The 13163-nt window shown below is 49.2% G+C and overlaps 2 protein-coding genes across 5 annotated transcripts; both read left to right on the top strand.

Moving 5' to 3' along the window:
* Positions 1-1502: 1502 nt before the first annotated feature.
* On the top strand, positions 1503-4090 carry LOC131212995 (GTP-binding protein Di-Ras2). 2 transcript variants are annotated; one of them, XM_058207097.1, is made up of 5 exons: positions 1503-2150; positions 2343-2450; positions 2511-2696; positions 2763-2933; positions 3009-4090. In XM_058207097.1, the coding sequence occupies exons 1-5, from the start codon at positions 2073-2075 to the stop codon at positions 3327-3329; spliced, it is 864 nt and encodes a 287-aa protein (XP_058063080.1). In that variant the 5' UTR covers positions 1503-2072; the 3' UTR covers positions 3330-4090. The 2 variants fall into 2 exon arrangements, with proteins under 2 accessions (XP_058063080.1, XP_058063079.1); XM_058207096.1 differs by having other exon boundaries at positions 2511-2933.
* A 554-nt stretch (positions 4091-4644) lies between these two features.
* On the top strand, positions 4645-12698 carry LOC131206551 (heterogeneous nuclear ribonucleoprotein U-like protein 2). Of its 3 annotated transcripts, none has more exons than XR_009156807.1 (11): positions 4645-5047; positions 5812-6645; positions 6708-7582; positions 7646-7768; positions 7840-7968; positions 8046-8217; positions 8294-8798; positions 8872-8969; positions 9047-9156; positions 9659-9738; positions 11096-11138. XR_009156807.1 is itself a non-coding variant. In XM_058199140.1 (11 exons), exons 1-10 carry the CDS (start codon positions 4645-4647, stop codon positions 9665-9667), a joined length of 3258 nt encoding a protein of 1085 aa, XP_058055123.1. In that variant the 3' UTR covers positions 9668-9711; positions 11096-11140. The 3 variants fall into 3 exon arrangements, 2 of the variants coding, with proteins under 2 accessions (XP_058055123.1, XP_058055122.1); XM_058199140.1 differs by having other exon boundaries at positions 9659-9711; positions 11096-11140; XM_058199139.1 differs by lacking the exon at positions 9659-9738 and having other exon boundaries at positions 11096-12698.
* The last annotated feature ends 465 nt before the right edge of the window (positions 12699-13163 follow it).

The raw sequence follows: 13163 nt of genomic DNA, 5'->3' as shown, positions 1-13163 counted from the left end.
CACCACGCAAAAGGCACCATCACACCACACCACCACCACCACCACTCTGCCGGAGCGTGTTCGGTCCACAAGCTCCCGATTCGGCTTGTGTAGAGCAATGTTTGCGTTCACTGTTCCTGCAAAAGTCCTGCGCGGGTGTCACAATGGTGCGGGGATGTGGTCCTAATTACTGACCAGTCCGGTCCGGTCCGGTCCGGTGCTGCTCCCAAGTGTTGTGGGCTTCCCTGGCCGCTGGCTATTTCCGTCGCCGTGTCCGTGTGTGTTGGCCATTAAACTTGACCGAACCACAGCGCTGCCCTCCTCGTCCGCGTTGACATTTCGCTAGACTGACGATATTGATTTATCAATAAAGCGACGTCGTGTAGCGTCCCAGCGAAAGGACGCAAGGACCACCCCGAGGAAGGAAGGACGGACGAGGCGTCGAACATTGCGCACGCGCCTCGCCAGGATAACAACAGCGAGGGCGATGGATGAAGGACGACACGAGGGTCAGATGAGGGCCGGCGGGGCATGCGAAGGACGGAGAGCATTTTCGAAACAGCTTGCTATAAAGTGAGGCAGTTTGAAAAAAGGAAAAAATAAAACGTTAAAATCACTGAACGAAATAACAATGCAGTTCAAATGTTGGTTGGTTATTTGAATTGTACTGTGCGAATGAAATGAATCAATCGAGAATGCAAAAAGGTGTGCACGCCTTCCGGTTTCAGTTTTGCAATTTTCGGCAGATTATGTTTCGAAGATCCATAAAAATGCAACAATACACGCAACGAATTGAAATGTTTTTCGCACTGGTAGCTTTTTGAAATTAAGATTGGTGAACACGTTTGGTGGCGTGCGTAGTTGAGACCGGGTTCCGCCCCATAATGTTCATTCCTTGACAAATCGGAGCCGATCCATGCAGATCCTAGAGCCAAAAGAGTGTCAGTATTGTACGAATGTAGACAGCATGAGTAACCGAGAGCCCTAATGAGATCCTGGTTTTAGTCACCGCGGGATATACTGCAGGAAGAACAAAACACTTGCCATTGATAAGGACAAGTTTGTTTGGTGTTCATTTCCGTGGACCATTTCCGTGGTCGTCTGTGGGTGTTAGCGGCGTGATCCGTGCATCGATGAAACCGATGGGCAGCGTCAAACGAATGTTTTGCATCGTTCATGGAGAGGCGTTCAAAATGGCCAATGGGCGGTAGACTGTAAATACAGTGCCACGGTCCTTTATCCTTTGATGACGCGCTCTCTCAGTGGTCTCCGCAGCAAAGCCCAGCAGTCAGTAGTTCGATAGTTCTCCTCGTGAACTAAAACAAACCACCCACACACGCACAGACACAGGCACGCACACGCATTCCGCGAACACTCCCCACAATCCACATGCGCACACGTGCAGTCGCACACAGACGCGCGCACACAACCACACGCGAGGCGAGCGCGTGATAAACGCCAAAAGTCGGGACACACTAATGGGCCAGGAGCAGCTCACGGTTGTGTTGCGCGTTGCGGAATGAAATTCGGGGTTTTATTGCGGCAGCAAATGTAGCCTGAACCCAGGAACACGACACGAAATAAACAAAAAAACAACAGTTCGTCCTCAACAAAAAACCACATCGAATTTTTGTGCTTAAGCTTGTTTCTATAGTGCGTACGTTTCTGTTACGGACGGGAAGTAGTTGGCCATGTTGTACAAATGTTGTTATTAGTGAAAGCACCGTAGAGAGAGTGGAAGCAAAGTGCGAAGAAGGCGACTGTTTAGCCCGGATACGAGTTCTTGTTAGAGTTATTATTATATATACATATATATACACACAAAATTATACACCATATATACATAAACACAAATACGCGCACAAGCACATACTACCTAGGCTACACACACGCATTAGGCCCCGCATCATCCTCGTGCTGCACCACCGTGTGTTTTTTGGCAAACGAAAGTACTCACAAATAGCCGAAGAAATAAAGAAAGGACTCCACTCCAAAGCGCGGGTGGGCGGGGGTGGTCGAAGCGAACGCGTGCGTGCCAGGCAAAAACAGAAAACAATCCTCGTGAAGCAACGAACTAAAAAAATCCGAGCAAGATGGGGGAAATGGATAGGAATAATAAAAAGATTCTCCAAAACATCAAGATGCCCGAGCAAAGCAACGACTACCGAGTGGTACGGCCCCAAGAAAAGGCTTTCCCGGCAACTCCTCCCACGGAAAGGATACCCGCCAACCCCTAATGGCGCACCTTTCGCGGGCGTTGTTAACCGGAAGCAGTGCATGCCTGATCTTGCGCATCTTCCCGTACCTGCGGTGCATACACACGCTAATGTTGGCGTTTGGCCTGTTTCTGGATTTCTCTCCAGGTGGTGTTCGGTGCCGGCGGTGTTGGGAAGAGTTCTCTAGTCCTGCGATTCATCAAGGGCACGTTCCGGGAGAGCTACATTCCTACGATTGAGGACACGTACCGGCAGGTAAGGGCCACGCCGCAGAACAGTCCGGGGGGGTTGTTTTCATCCCACGTTTCCTTCCAGGTCATCAGCTGCAACAAAAACATATGCACACTCCAGATCACCGACACGACCGGATCGCACCAGTTTCCGGCGATGCAGCGATTGTCCATTACCAAGGGCCACGCGTTCATACTGGTGTACTCGGTGTGCTCCAAACAGAGCCTCGAGGAGCTGCGGCCAATCTGGAGCCTGATCCGGGAGCTGAAGGTTTGTGGGGTGGCCCCCCGTTGTCGGCTCGATCACTTACCGCACCATGTACCGTGTTGCTTGCAGGGTGAGGAAATCTCGCAGATCCCCGTAATGCTGGTGGGCAATAAGTGTGACGAAAGCGAAGACCTGCGGGAGGTGACCAACATCGAGGGACAAACGGAAGCTGCCACCTGGGGGGTATCGTTTATGGAGACATCTGCCAAGGAGAACCACAATGTGACCGAACTGTTCCAGGTAATTGATGGTGCGGCCTTTGACCCCGTTCAGACCGGTTGTTCTTACCCTTTGTTGCGTTGTCCAACCTGACAGGAACTGCTAAACATGGAGAAGAACCGCAACGTGTCCCTGCAGCTCGACGGGAAGAACAAGAAGAAAAACAAGAAGAAGATGATGAAGGAGCAGGCCAAGGAGGAGAAGCTGCTGAAGGAGAAGAAGGAGAAGCAGATGCAGAAGGGCAAGGAGAAGGACAAGGACAAGGAAAAACAGGCCAAGGATAAGGACAAAGCTAAGGACGGGAAAGACAAAACGGGATCCAGCAACGCACAGCAATCGAGCGCGGCGGCGGGGGCGGCAGGGGCCGCAGGTGGCGAGGGGAGCGGTACACTGAAGGAGAAGTGTAAAGTGATGTGAAAACCGGGCGTGACAGAACGGCCAAAACGGCAGCATGTACCACCGATCGGCAGGAACTGCCGTGGTGGTACGCTTCCTACGCACCAAATGGCTAGACGCGGCGGATAGATCCGTGGAATCGGAACTCGTTACATTCTTGATATTATATTTGAAACAACCACACAAAACACACAAATCAACCGAAGGAAGGAAAGCCAAGGTATTCCGCTGGTGGCGCAATTACGGTCGTGTGTGCGCGGTCTGTATGTGTACATAGGTGGATGGTGTGTGACGGAAGGTAGCGGAAAACACCACTCACCGGCGAGACAGGACGGAACCTGAACGATACTCCTGCAGATTCCCCTCAGGCAGACGGTGTCAGAGCGTGATCGTCATCGACCATGAACACCAATTCCGCGCGTACTTCGAATACAATGCACACCTTTGCCACCTCCTCTATGGACCGAAACACTCAGACGTATCTCAACACGTATGCAAGAAGCAATCGCTAGGACACAGGGACAGGAAGGATCGTGATCGAGGCGGGCGGGCGGACGGATGTATCGAGATGTATTGTTCGTACGACAACCAGCATACATTATATACAAAGAAAATACCAATTCTCTTAGCTATATCTCTTAGCTTACCTAATAATACACACGAATCGAATAGACGCTTAAACTGAAGTGCACTAGATATAACAAAGCAACAGTAGGAAAATTAACAGTAACAATAATTATATTTTGCTTCAAATAATAAACCGTTGAGATTATCACTAGCGTGGGAACAACGTTACTTCTAGAGGTGATACAACTGCACAACTGAATTGTCTATAACGACGAGCAAAGAATACCGTGGCACGCTTTGATTTGCAAAACATCAATGAAACAAGACCCAAGTACGGAAGGTCGATACTTTCGTACGGCAGTGTAGATGCTGTTCAGCAAATCTGTAGCACCTTTCAGATCGCCATAACTCTTTTCCATCCTACTTTATGTAATGGAAAGAGAAAATTGTTTGCAACCACATAATGTTTCTCTTAAAATGTTTCGTATCACTTCACGGCGAGCAAAAGGGAACAATGGATGCCGTTTGGTAGTGTTGGCTTTTTTGTTGTGCTGGCGACACTTCCGTTTGACAGCAAACCCTTTGATCGGGCAACACCATTTGTCAGTTGTCCCAGTTATAATCCCTCCAGTGCATTGATGTGCGTCGCGTGTTATTGGCCAGAGGTGCAAGGAGCCGTGTTTTTCTGCGCCAGTTTTATCCCGTGTCGCTTCGCGTTCCGTTTCCTAGGTACAACTCCGAGCAAGGATAGTGCGTGCGTAGATTCACGATGGATCTAGCGAAGCTCAAGGTGGCCGACTTAAAGGCCGAGCTTGCGGCCCGAAACCTAGATACCAAAGGCGTGAAAGCGGTGCTGCTGGAGCGTCTCAAGGAGGCGATCGAGCGAGAAAGCAACGCTACCGTCACCGCCGTCGGGCTGAGCAGCCCGCAGCAATTCCAGGCACAGCAGCACTTTTTGCTGCAACAGCAGCACCAGCAGCAGCAACAACAGCATCAGCAGCAGCAACAACTATTTCTGCAGCAACAACAGCTCCAGGAGCAGCAGTTACTGCTGCAACATCAGCAGCTATTGCAGCAACAGCAGCAACAGCAGACGTTCAATGAAGTTTCAAGTGAAGTTCTGCACCAGCATGAGCCCCAAGAGCAGGCTATCGAGGATCTTTCGATGCCAAGTGAGTGAAACCTGTGCTTTCTTCCGTGTGTGTCAAAAAAACATGCGAGCCAATGCTGCGCTCCGCGGAGTGGGTTTATGTGTGTAATGAATGCTGCTCGCTAGCAAGTCGAATAGCGCGCCATTTTGTTTGTGAAGGGAAAAAGTTGCTCGTACCCGCTTGCGCGTCTAAGCTATCTCCCTTGCACCGATACCACCAAACCAAACGCACACACGCGCGAGCCCGCAATGTGTAGTACGGTTGGATCGCGTGGTAGGAGAAAGTGTGCGTAATTGGTTTTTCGGAAACGAAAAGCAAGCCTCGCCTCGATGTTGGCTGTGTTTAGCAACTCTTGATGGAAAGCGGAGGAAGATATGGGCAAGACAAATGCTCCGACTTGTAAACAACAGCCGTGCCTCTGGATGTGTACCTGTTTTGTTTTGCTGTTTTGCTGCACTTCCCATGCTCCACTTTGGTGGCATCTTTATTCGGTTTCTTCCACGCTTTGGGCTTAGTTACAACCTCGGCTTGCTGTGTTTGGTTTCATTGAATGAAATTCATTGATGTATTGACGATCGTTGTTTACCTTGGCTAGCCAATGTGGAACTATAGTAATTCGGTGGCAGATAAATTACCGTACGAAAACAACAATAACATTGTGTAACTTGCTATGGCTTTCTTCCGCAAAGTATTGATTACCACACCGTGGTTGATGATTCTCGTTGAACGCGTTGTATTTTCTTTCAGAAGCTTTGCTAATTTCTATTTGCTCTCTCCTGTTGTAGACAAAAGAGCGGAAACACCGGTACGCCGCAGCCGAAGGCGTTCCATGACACGGTCACCGTCTCCCACAGACAGTCTTGGAGAACACACGCCGGCCGCATCACTGCTGGGTAGTGCCCGCAAGCGCGGCCGTTCACGTTCCATGACAAAAACACCCTCTCCTCAACGGCTGGCCGAAGCAGCGTCATGCCTTGAAGCGGTGCAAGAGGAACCGGAACCACCAGCAACAGTGGCAGCAGATGAGCGGCTCGACGCCCAGATGGAGCTTACTGACACCGTGTGGCCCGAAGTAAAAGGCGAAGACAGCGCGCAATCTTTCGATGCTTTCGTTGCCGCCGACCACACTCAGCTTCTGTCGGAGAAGAGTGAAGACACGCTGGGTTCTTCGGTGCCGGATGTGGAACCAGTTTTCGCAATGGACACGGAAGCACCGGAAGTGAAACCTCCTTCATCGTTGCTAGACGAGGATGACGTGCGGCGTGGCGAAAATCAAGAGCATACTCCAGAGGATCCGCTGGCAGCAGATGAATCCTCTAACGTAGCCACCGAGGACGAAGTCAGCCCTCTGCCACCAGCAGAATCGGAACTGGTGAAGGTGGAAGTTAAGGCAGAAGTCGAAGGGAACGAAGAACAAACAGTCGAAAAGCAGGAAGCGGACGAAAAGGTGTTGAAAACTGAACCCGAACCGGCTGCTAGTGGTGGCGAAGAGAAGGGAAAGGAATCCTCCGACGCCGGCAACAAAAAGCAAACGCAGCATACCAATACCATCGAGTTTTTGTCGGAAGAGATCGAGCCTCAACTGGCGGATGAGGCGAGCAAAGCACAATTGAGTTGGTGTAAGTACACGGCGGCATAAGCTATCGATATTTTCAATCACATGGCTCTTTTCTTTACACAGATGATTCCGATATCAACCTTATGATTAACCCGAAGGATTGTCTCTCTGCCAAGCCCCTTTCCGATGGCATATTCGGTTTGGTGTGGGGTGGGGCACGCGCTAACCGTGGATTCACCGGTGGGCGAGTATTCTACGAAGTATCAGTAGGCGATGAATTACAGCCCGCCACTCGCTCACCGTTCGTACCAGAAGGTGAAGAGTGCACACCGGAGATTCGGATAGGTTGGTCGACGCTGGTTGACGGCAAGCGAAATCTGGGCGAAACGGCATGTTCGTTTGGATACGCCAGCAGTGGACAGAAGGTTAGCAGTGGCACCTTCGAGGAGTACGGTGCAACTTTTGGCAAGCATGATGTCGTCGGTGCCTACTTGGATCTGGAGTCACAACCGTGCAGCATTCAATTTACGCTCAACCGAGTACGCCAGGGAGAAGCTTTCGTGTTTGAAAAGGACAGCCTCGACAGTGCGGCACTATTCCCGCACATTTACACGAAAAACTTATCCTTCAAAATCAACTTCGGAACCGTCCAGGAAGGGTTCCCGTTGAAGGTGGCAGAAAAGGTCACTGCTGCTAAGGAAGAGTCCGATAAAGCTACGGACGATAAAGTGGACGCCGATTCGTCGAAGGACGAATCGCAGAAAAGTGCTGAGCCAGAGGCCGATTTGACAGAAGAAGAATCGAAGGCTGAAGACACCCAGGAGAAGGTAGCTACTACTGACACTAGCGACTCTGCAGCCACTAGCGACGGGGACGCAGTATCCACCGAAAGCGTTCCATTCGACCCCGAGTTTCACTTTTGCGACCGTTTGATTGAAGAAACCCCGGATCTGATTGTTGAAGGACTGAAAGGACCACCGACGAGAGACTGTTGTGAGGTATAGAAGCTACACTGCACGTGCGATAGACATTGTGATCATGATAAACATTTCTTCTTGCAGTTAATAATGATGATTGGGCTACCGGGAAGCGGCAAAACGCACTGGGTGCAAAATTATCTTCGTGAAAACCCTGAAGCATCGTTCACCGTGCTGAGCGTCAACAGTTTGCTTGAGAATATGAAGGTAAGCTGAGAACATGTCTCTCCTAATGCTTCGTACTTATCAACGTTGTTGATCCGTCACTGTTCCGACAGATTCTGGCACAGCCCCGCGAACCTTCCAATACACCGCAGTGGCAGAAGGTGATTGAGCAGCTTACCCGGAACATTGGCCGGTTGATTGAAATCGCTTGCAAGCGTCGCCGTCACATTCTCGTTGATCAGGTTCGTTCGGAGGCTCGCCTCCTATAGTTTGACGTTTACCATTTTAATGGTATACTCAATGGTTTTCTTCTGGACAGACGAACGTCTTTTCTTCGGAGCAAAAGCGCCGCCTCAGGGGATTCGGTGGCTTTAAGTCACGACGTGCGGTCGCAGTTATCCCGAGCGTGGAAGAGTACAAACGGCGCTACGAAGAGAAAATTGCCAAGTACGGCAAGGAAGTACCTGACACGAACCTCAACACCATGAAGGGTAAGGCACGCGAGATGAAGACTGCAGTGCGGTTCATGTGGTCAGCAGTTGTAGTGTTGTTCTTTTTTTTTTACAGCAAACATTTTTGTGCCATCAGCCGAGCTAAAGCTATACACGGAGATCATGTTTCCCGAGTTGCCCGAAACAGAGGCACGGGAAATGATCAAAAAGCTGAACGAAGAGGGCAGGAAGTTAATACCTCCGCGGCGCCAACGGGGCAATCAGTCGAACCGAAACCACCACAATCAGAAAAACAGTGGAAGCTCGAACTCCTCCAACAGCTACACTTCGCGATGGAATCACAATCGTTCGCAGGGCCAGTACACCAACAAAACGAACCGGTACGGCAGTGGTTCTGGTGGTGGCGGTAGCGGCGGCGGTGGTGGCTACAATCGGTACGGCAACAAATCGAACGACAGCAGTCAGTACCATCATCATCATCATCGCGCCGGTGGAGATTATCGTAGTGGCGGAGGCAACGGCTACGGACGGCGGGATGATCAACAGCGCGGTGGCGCAGGATACGGCGGTGGTGGTGGTGGTGGTAACCGTTATGACTCGTGGTCACGCAACAGTGGCGGGTAAGAAGAGACAGAAAAGGACCCTTTGCATACATTCATTCTTACTACGATCTATCGATCTTCTTGCGCACAGGTATTACAATGATCGTGGTTATACGAACCGTGGCTACCAGCAACAGCAGCAGGATCATTCCAACAACCGATACGATGCGCGACGTCGCGATCGTCGAGGTGAGAGGGCCCTCTGGCCGCCGCCACCGTGAACTGCTCTAACGAAAGCGCTAATTTTCGTTTTCTGTAACACACAGGATACAATAGCTCGGGATGGAACGCACACGGTGGGCAGCAGCAACAACAACAGTGGAACAACTATGGCGGTAACTCGGGCACCTCCGACACCTGGTACAGCTGGTGGCAGGTAAGAGGAACGCTTTTTTCGGGATCTCCCAACGCCAGAGAACGATCATTTTAAATGATGAAAGCTCGATCAAAGGCCGAGCGTGTTTCGTGCAATCTGTTTTTGGCTGCACATTGTTGCGCGCCTTTAGCTTTGTTTAGTTTTGCGGGTTTGTTTTCTACGGCCTTTCTACACAAACACACGCTGACACAACGACATACCAGCAGCGCACGGCAATTGGATCTCGGTTGGTTTGTTTACTACTAAAGAACGCGGTATGATGCGGTCGCGTCTCGTTCGGAGTGGTCGTAGAGTTCCATTTGGGGGGCAAACAGTGGAGCCAGCTCCTTCTCATTTCCTTCATCCACATTACCGTTCCCCTAAAGGCGCGCAGGTGGCGTGTGCAGCCGGATCCGGAAGCTCGAGCTTCCGTTCTTTGTTTCAAAATATCGTAGCTGATGTGTTACGGCGCCTTATTAAAATTGTGTTCATGTTTTTGTGTGTTGCCCCGTGTATCCTCTAGGATCATTAACGCGCCAAGGAGCGAAGAGGCGGGCTTAAAAGAATGGAGCCATGGTAGGTGCGGGAACGGCCGGGGAAGAGGTTAGTTTAGTTTTACAGTCACCCGTCTCCAGCCACTCCTAACCCGGACCCGACCCGACGCGCGCACCGACTGACGCCACCGACACCGCCATAGTACACAACTGTCCCATTGCCCACAGCCACTCCACTAGCCGCGGTGGCCAGTTTCGCTGCTGTCGGTGGAAGCGTTCACTTCTTGTAGCAGAAAGGATAATTTTAGCGTGTCACACGCGAAAGCGTGTTTTAATGTGAATAGAGTAGCTTCCGCCCTGCGGCAAAAGCCCGTTTGGGGCACATACATACACACAGGTTTAGGTTCTAAATAGTGGACGCGTTTAGCCGTAAATAAAAGCCGCCAACGTGTCGGGTGTCGCTTTTGTTTCTTCTCCATTCGGTGTGTATATTTGGCTGCTTTTGCGCTTTTCCGTGCGTTAGAAACGACCGGTGATGCAAAACAATTAAAAACAAAAAACGATAAGAATATACAGGAAAAGCACAGTGTATCACCGTCAAGCACGCTATTACCTCATCGTGTATCCGGGAAGGCAAATGTGCCACATACTTTACACTCCGCAGTGAGTGGCAACATGAAGAGGTAAAAAAAGGAGCCAGAGGAGGTTCAATCCCCCTAGCAACAGCATCGTCATCGTCATCGTCATTATCATCACCATCGTCATCCACCATCAACATAGTCACGGCACCCGCGCTCTACTCAATTCACTAGCGGCTCTGGTAGCTGACCACTGCACCACTGAATACGCTCGTCGATCGCAAAACCGCAATGTCAAGCGCAGGTTTCGCGATCGCGCCTCAACACGACTCCAACTTTCTTCCTGTCCCCACCGTGGACAGTGGAAGGTAAGGATGATCGGGTTGTTCTTATGTTCTTTGCTGTCGTTCGATTTCTTTTCACCATTCTCTGTCTCTGGCTTCTGTTTGTCTTTTTTCCGTTTTCTTCCGTTTCGGATAACGATTTCAAATATTGAGAAACCATTTTAACAACTTTCACAAGTGCAAAGCGAATCAGCAAAAACCTTTCCCGCCTGGTTTTGAGCGGTTCTCCTATACTGGTTCTTCTACTGGGAACGCTTTGTAGTCTCGGTGCTGTGTGTGGCACAATGTTGAGCCCTCGAATGTGCCCTGTGTCGGGTATGGTTGTGGGTCAGTGGGGCAGTTTGGTACTACTATACACTATGGTACGGTTTGTAACCATAAAAGAAAGCACCCCCTAACGCGACGCGCGGTTTCAAATTTAACTCTTACTTTTTTCGGTTTCAATTGATATGTTACTTCGGCAACGTGGCGTGATCTTTCACATTCAATGACTTATGTGTGTTTTGTGCTTCTCTTTTCCTCTTTTTCGCCCACTCTCCCACAGTCGAACTTGAAGAACTTGCTGCACCAGGGCGGCGGACAGAATGGGGGCAGCGGTGATCAGTCGGGCTCGTCTTCGGGCGCGTACTGGAACCAGCAGTACAGCCATCAGAATGCATCGTCCTCGTACGGTAACTACCACTCGAAGGGGGGTTCCGGGGGCTCCAGCAATATCGGATCAAACTGAGGCGCAACGATGACGAGCTGGTGTTCCCTCTTGCCTAGTATTCTGTGCAAGGGTGCCCTTCGGTTTGGCCACTTTTCGTTTGCCGCTGCCTATTGAACATGTTCGTCTTTTTTCTTATTTTTAATCTTCCCGCCCGACGCCCCTAAACAAATATTTAACTTGTTGTAGAGTAGTGTAGTTTTAATGAAACTTTTTCATCGCTCGAGAACCACACACCACACAACATCTACGCTAGAGCAACCGCGTGCGCTGGAGGCCAACCGTGAACCGTGAAAGCAGCTCGTGTGTTGGCGGACACGCGACACTAGTTTTGTGCTAGTAGAATGAACAGGATTCGATCCGCGCATGCAAGAGATGCACCCAATCGCACCGAAACCGATAGCGGATAGAGACACGCTGCCGCGCGAGACCTGACCTTGTGTACTTTATCTGTATAATGTATGTTTTCTTTGAATATGAACACCTAAGACAACTCTCAATGAAAGACGCTTGAGGAACTGGATGGCGGATAATCACGGCGTTTTACCCGTAGCGGCACCGATAATCGGTACACGTTGTGTTGTTTTTCATTTTATGGATTTTTGTTTTGCAATTCCCCGCGCTTGAGAGTGGATACTTTTGTGAAAGAATAGGAAAGCCTTAGGCCAGCCCTAAAGAGAGTTCTCTTTGGTCCTTTTTTTTAATGAACGTATCGCGAACAGTTCCGGTTGAGTTTAGGTTAAGCTTATCGGTGTGTGGCCTGTAGATGTGATGCGACGCCACCATCGCGACTGTCCGACCACTCATCGCTCATAACAATTCATTCAGCGAGGCGCCGCCGAGCTTACGGTTTTCATCTTTGGTTGGTATTATGCCACACCGTCTTTTACTACTGCTAGCCAGCATCTCATTAACTTTTTACGGTAGTACATGAATAAACAGTAGTAGTAATCCCCCCTATACAAACATATATATATATAATTAGCAAACCAGAACTTCGATAGCGAATACACTGTGCGTGTGTTGTGTGTGTTCCGTTTAAAGATGATTAGTGTATGGTGGGTAAGAACGGTAAAAACAGAGGCGCAAAAAGCGATCCGCGACAAACTGATACCTGTAGGGATTCAACGCTAAACGAACGATTGAGAGTGGGATTAATTGTAAAATTGATTGCTATATTATGAAATCACATGCAAACCACAAACACACACAACTTTTGGCGTGCTCTATTCTTAAATTATTAAAGTAATGTTCATTCTTAAAAAAACAAATGCAGCAACATTGCAAGCAGCAATGGGACAGTGAATATCTATGAATTGAAATGACAAAAATAAACAAGAAGTAATAAACAAACTAAACACGCGCTCCTACCTTAAATAGAATCCCCCGTGGGCTGGCCTGGCGTTCAGTTGCCGCCGGAAAGGGATGTGAATGCACTTGGCCCTCGTTTCCGTGTGTGTATATTTAAGGTATCAATAAAGAACAAAACTGTCCATACAAATGGTTTGCACATAGGATTTTGGAGTCTCGTGCAGTATTGTCGTATTATTTCTATTTAAGCCACTTATTATTTTGTACAAAAACAATAGCTACTAGTGGAACAATGAGAACATGAAAAGGAGGGATGCAGTAGAAGGTTTCGTGTGGTGCTGTTTGTGAAGCAAATCTTTTAATGATAAAGTTTCCAAATTTCACTACTTACCTTACTTATAAAAAAAATACCCTGAAAAGATAAGTGAAGGCTAAAAAGTCGTCAGTGGGGAGGTTCATCTGTATACCATATCTCAGTGTGTTTCCTGCATTTGTGGAGATAAATCGACCCAAGATTATCTTATGTCTTTATAATTGAGTTCAGGGTTTTTTTTTACCAACGTTACTGTTACAGTATGCGTACCATAAACAAAAT

The sequence above is a fragment of the Anopheles bellator genome, chromosome 1 (genome assembly GCF_943735745.2).
Source record: "Anopheles bellator chromosome 1, idAnoBellAS_SP24_06.2, whole genome shotgun sequence".
Taxonomy (NCBI): Eukaryota; Metazoa; Arthropoda; class Insecta; order Diptera; family Culicidae; genus Anopheles; species Anopheles bellator.
Note: the sequence above shows the minus strand (reverse complement) of the source record. Positions and strands in the feature narration are given on the sequence as shown.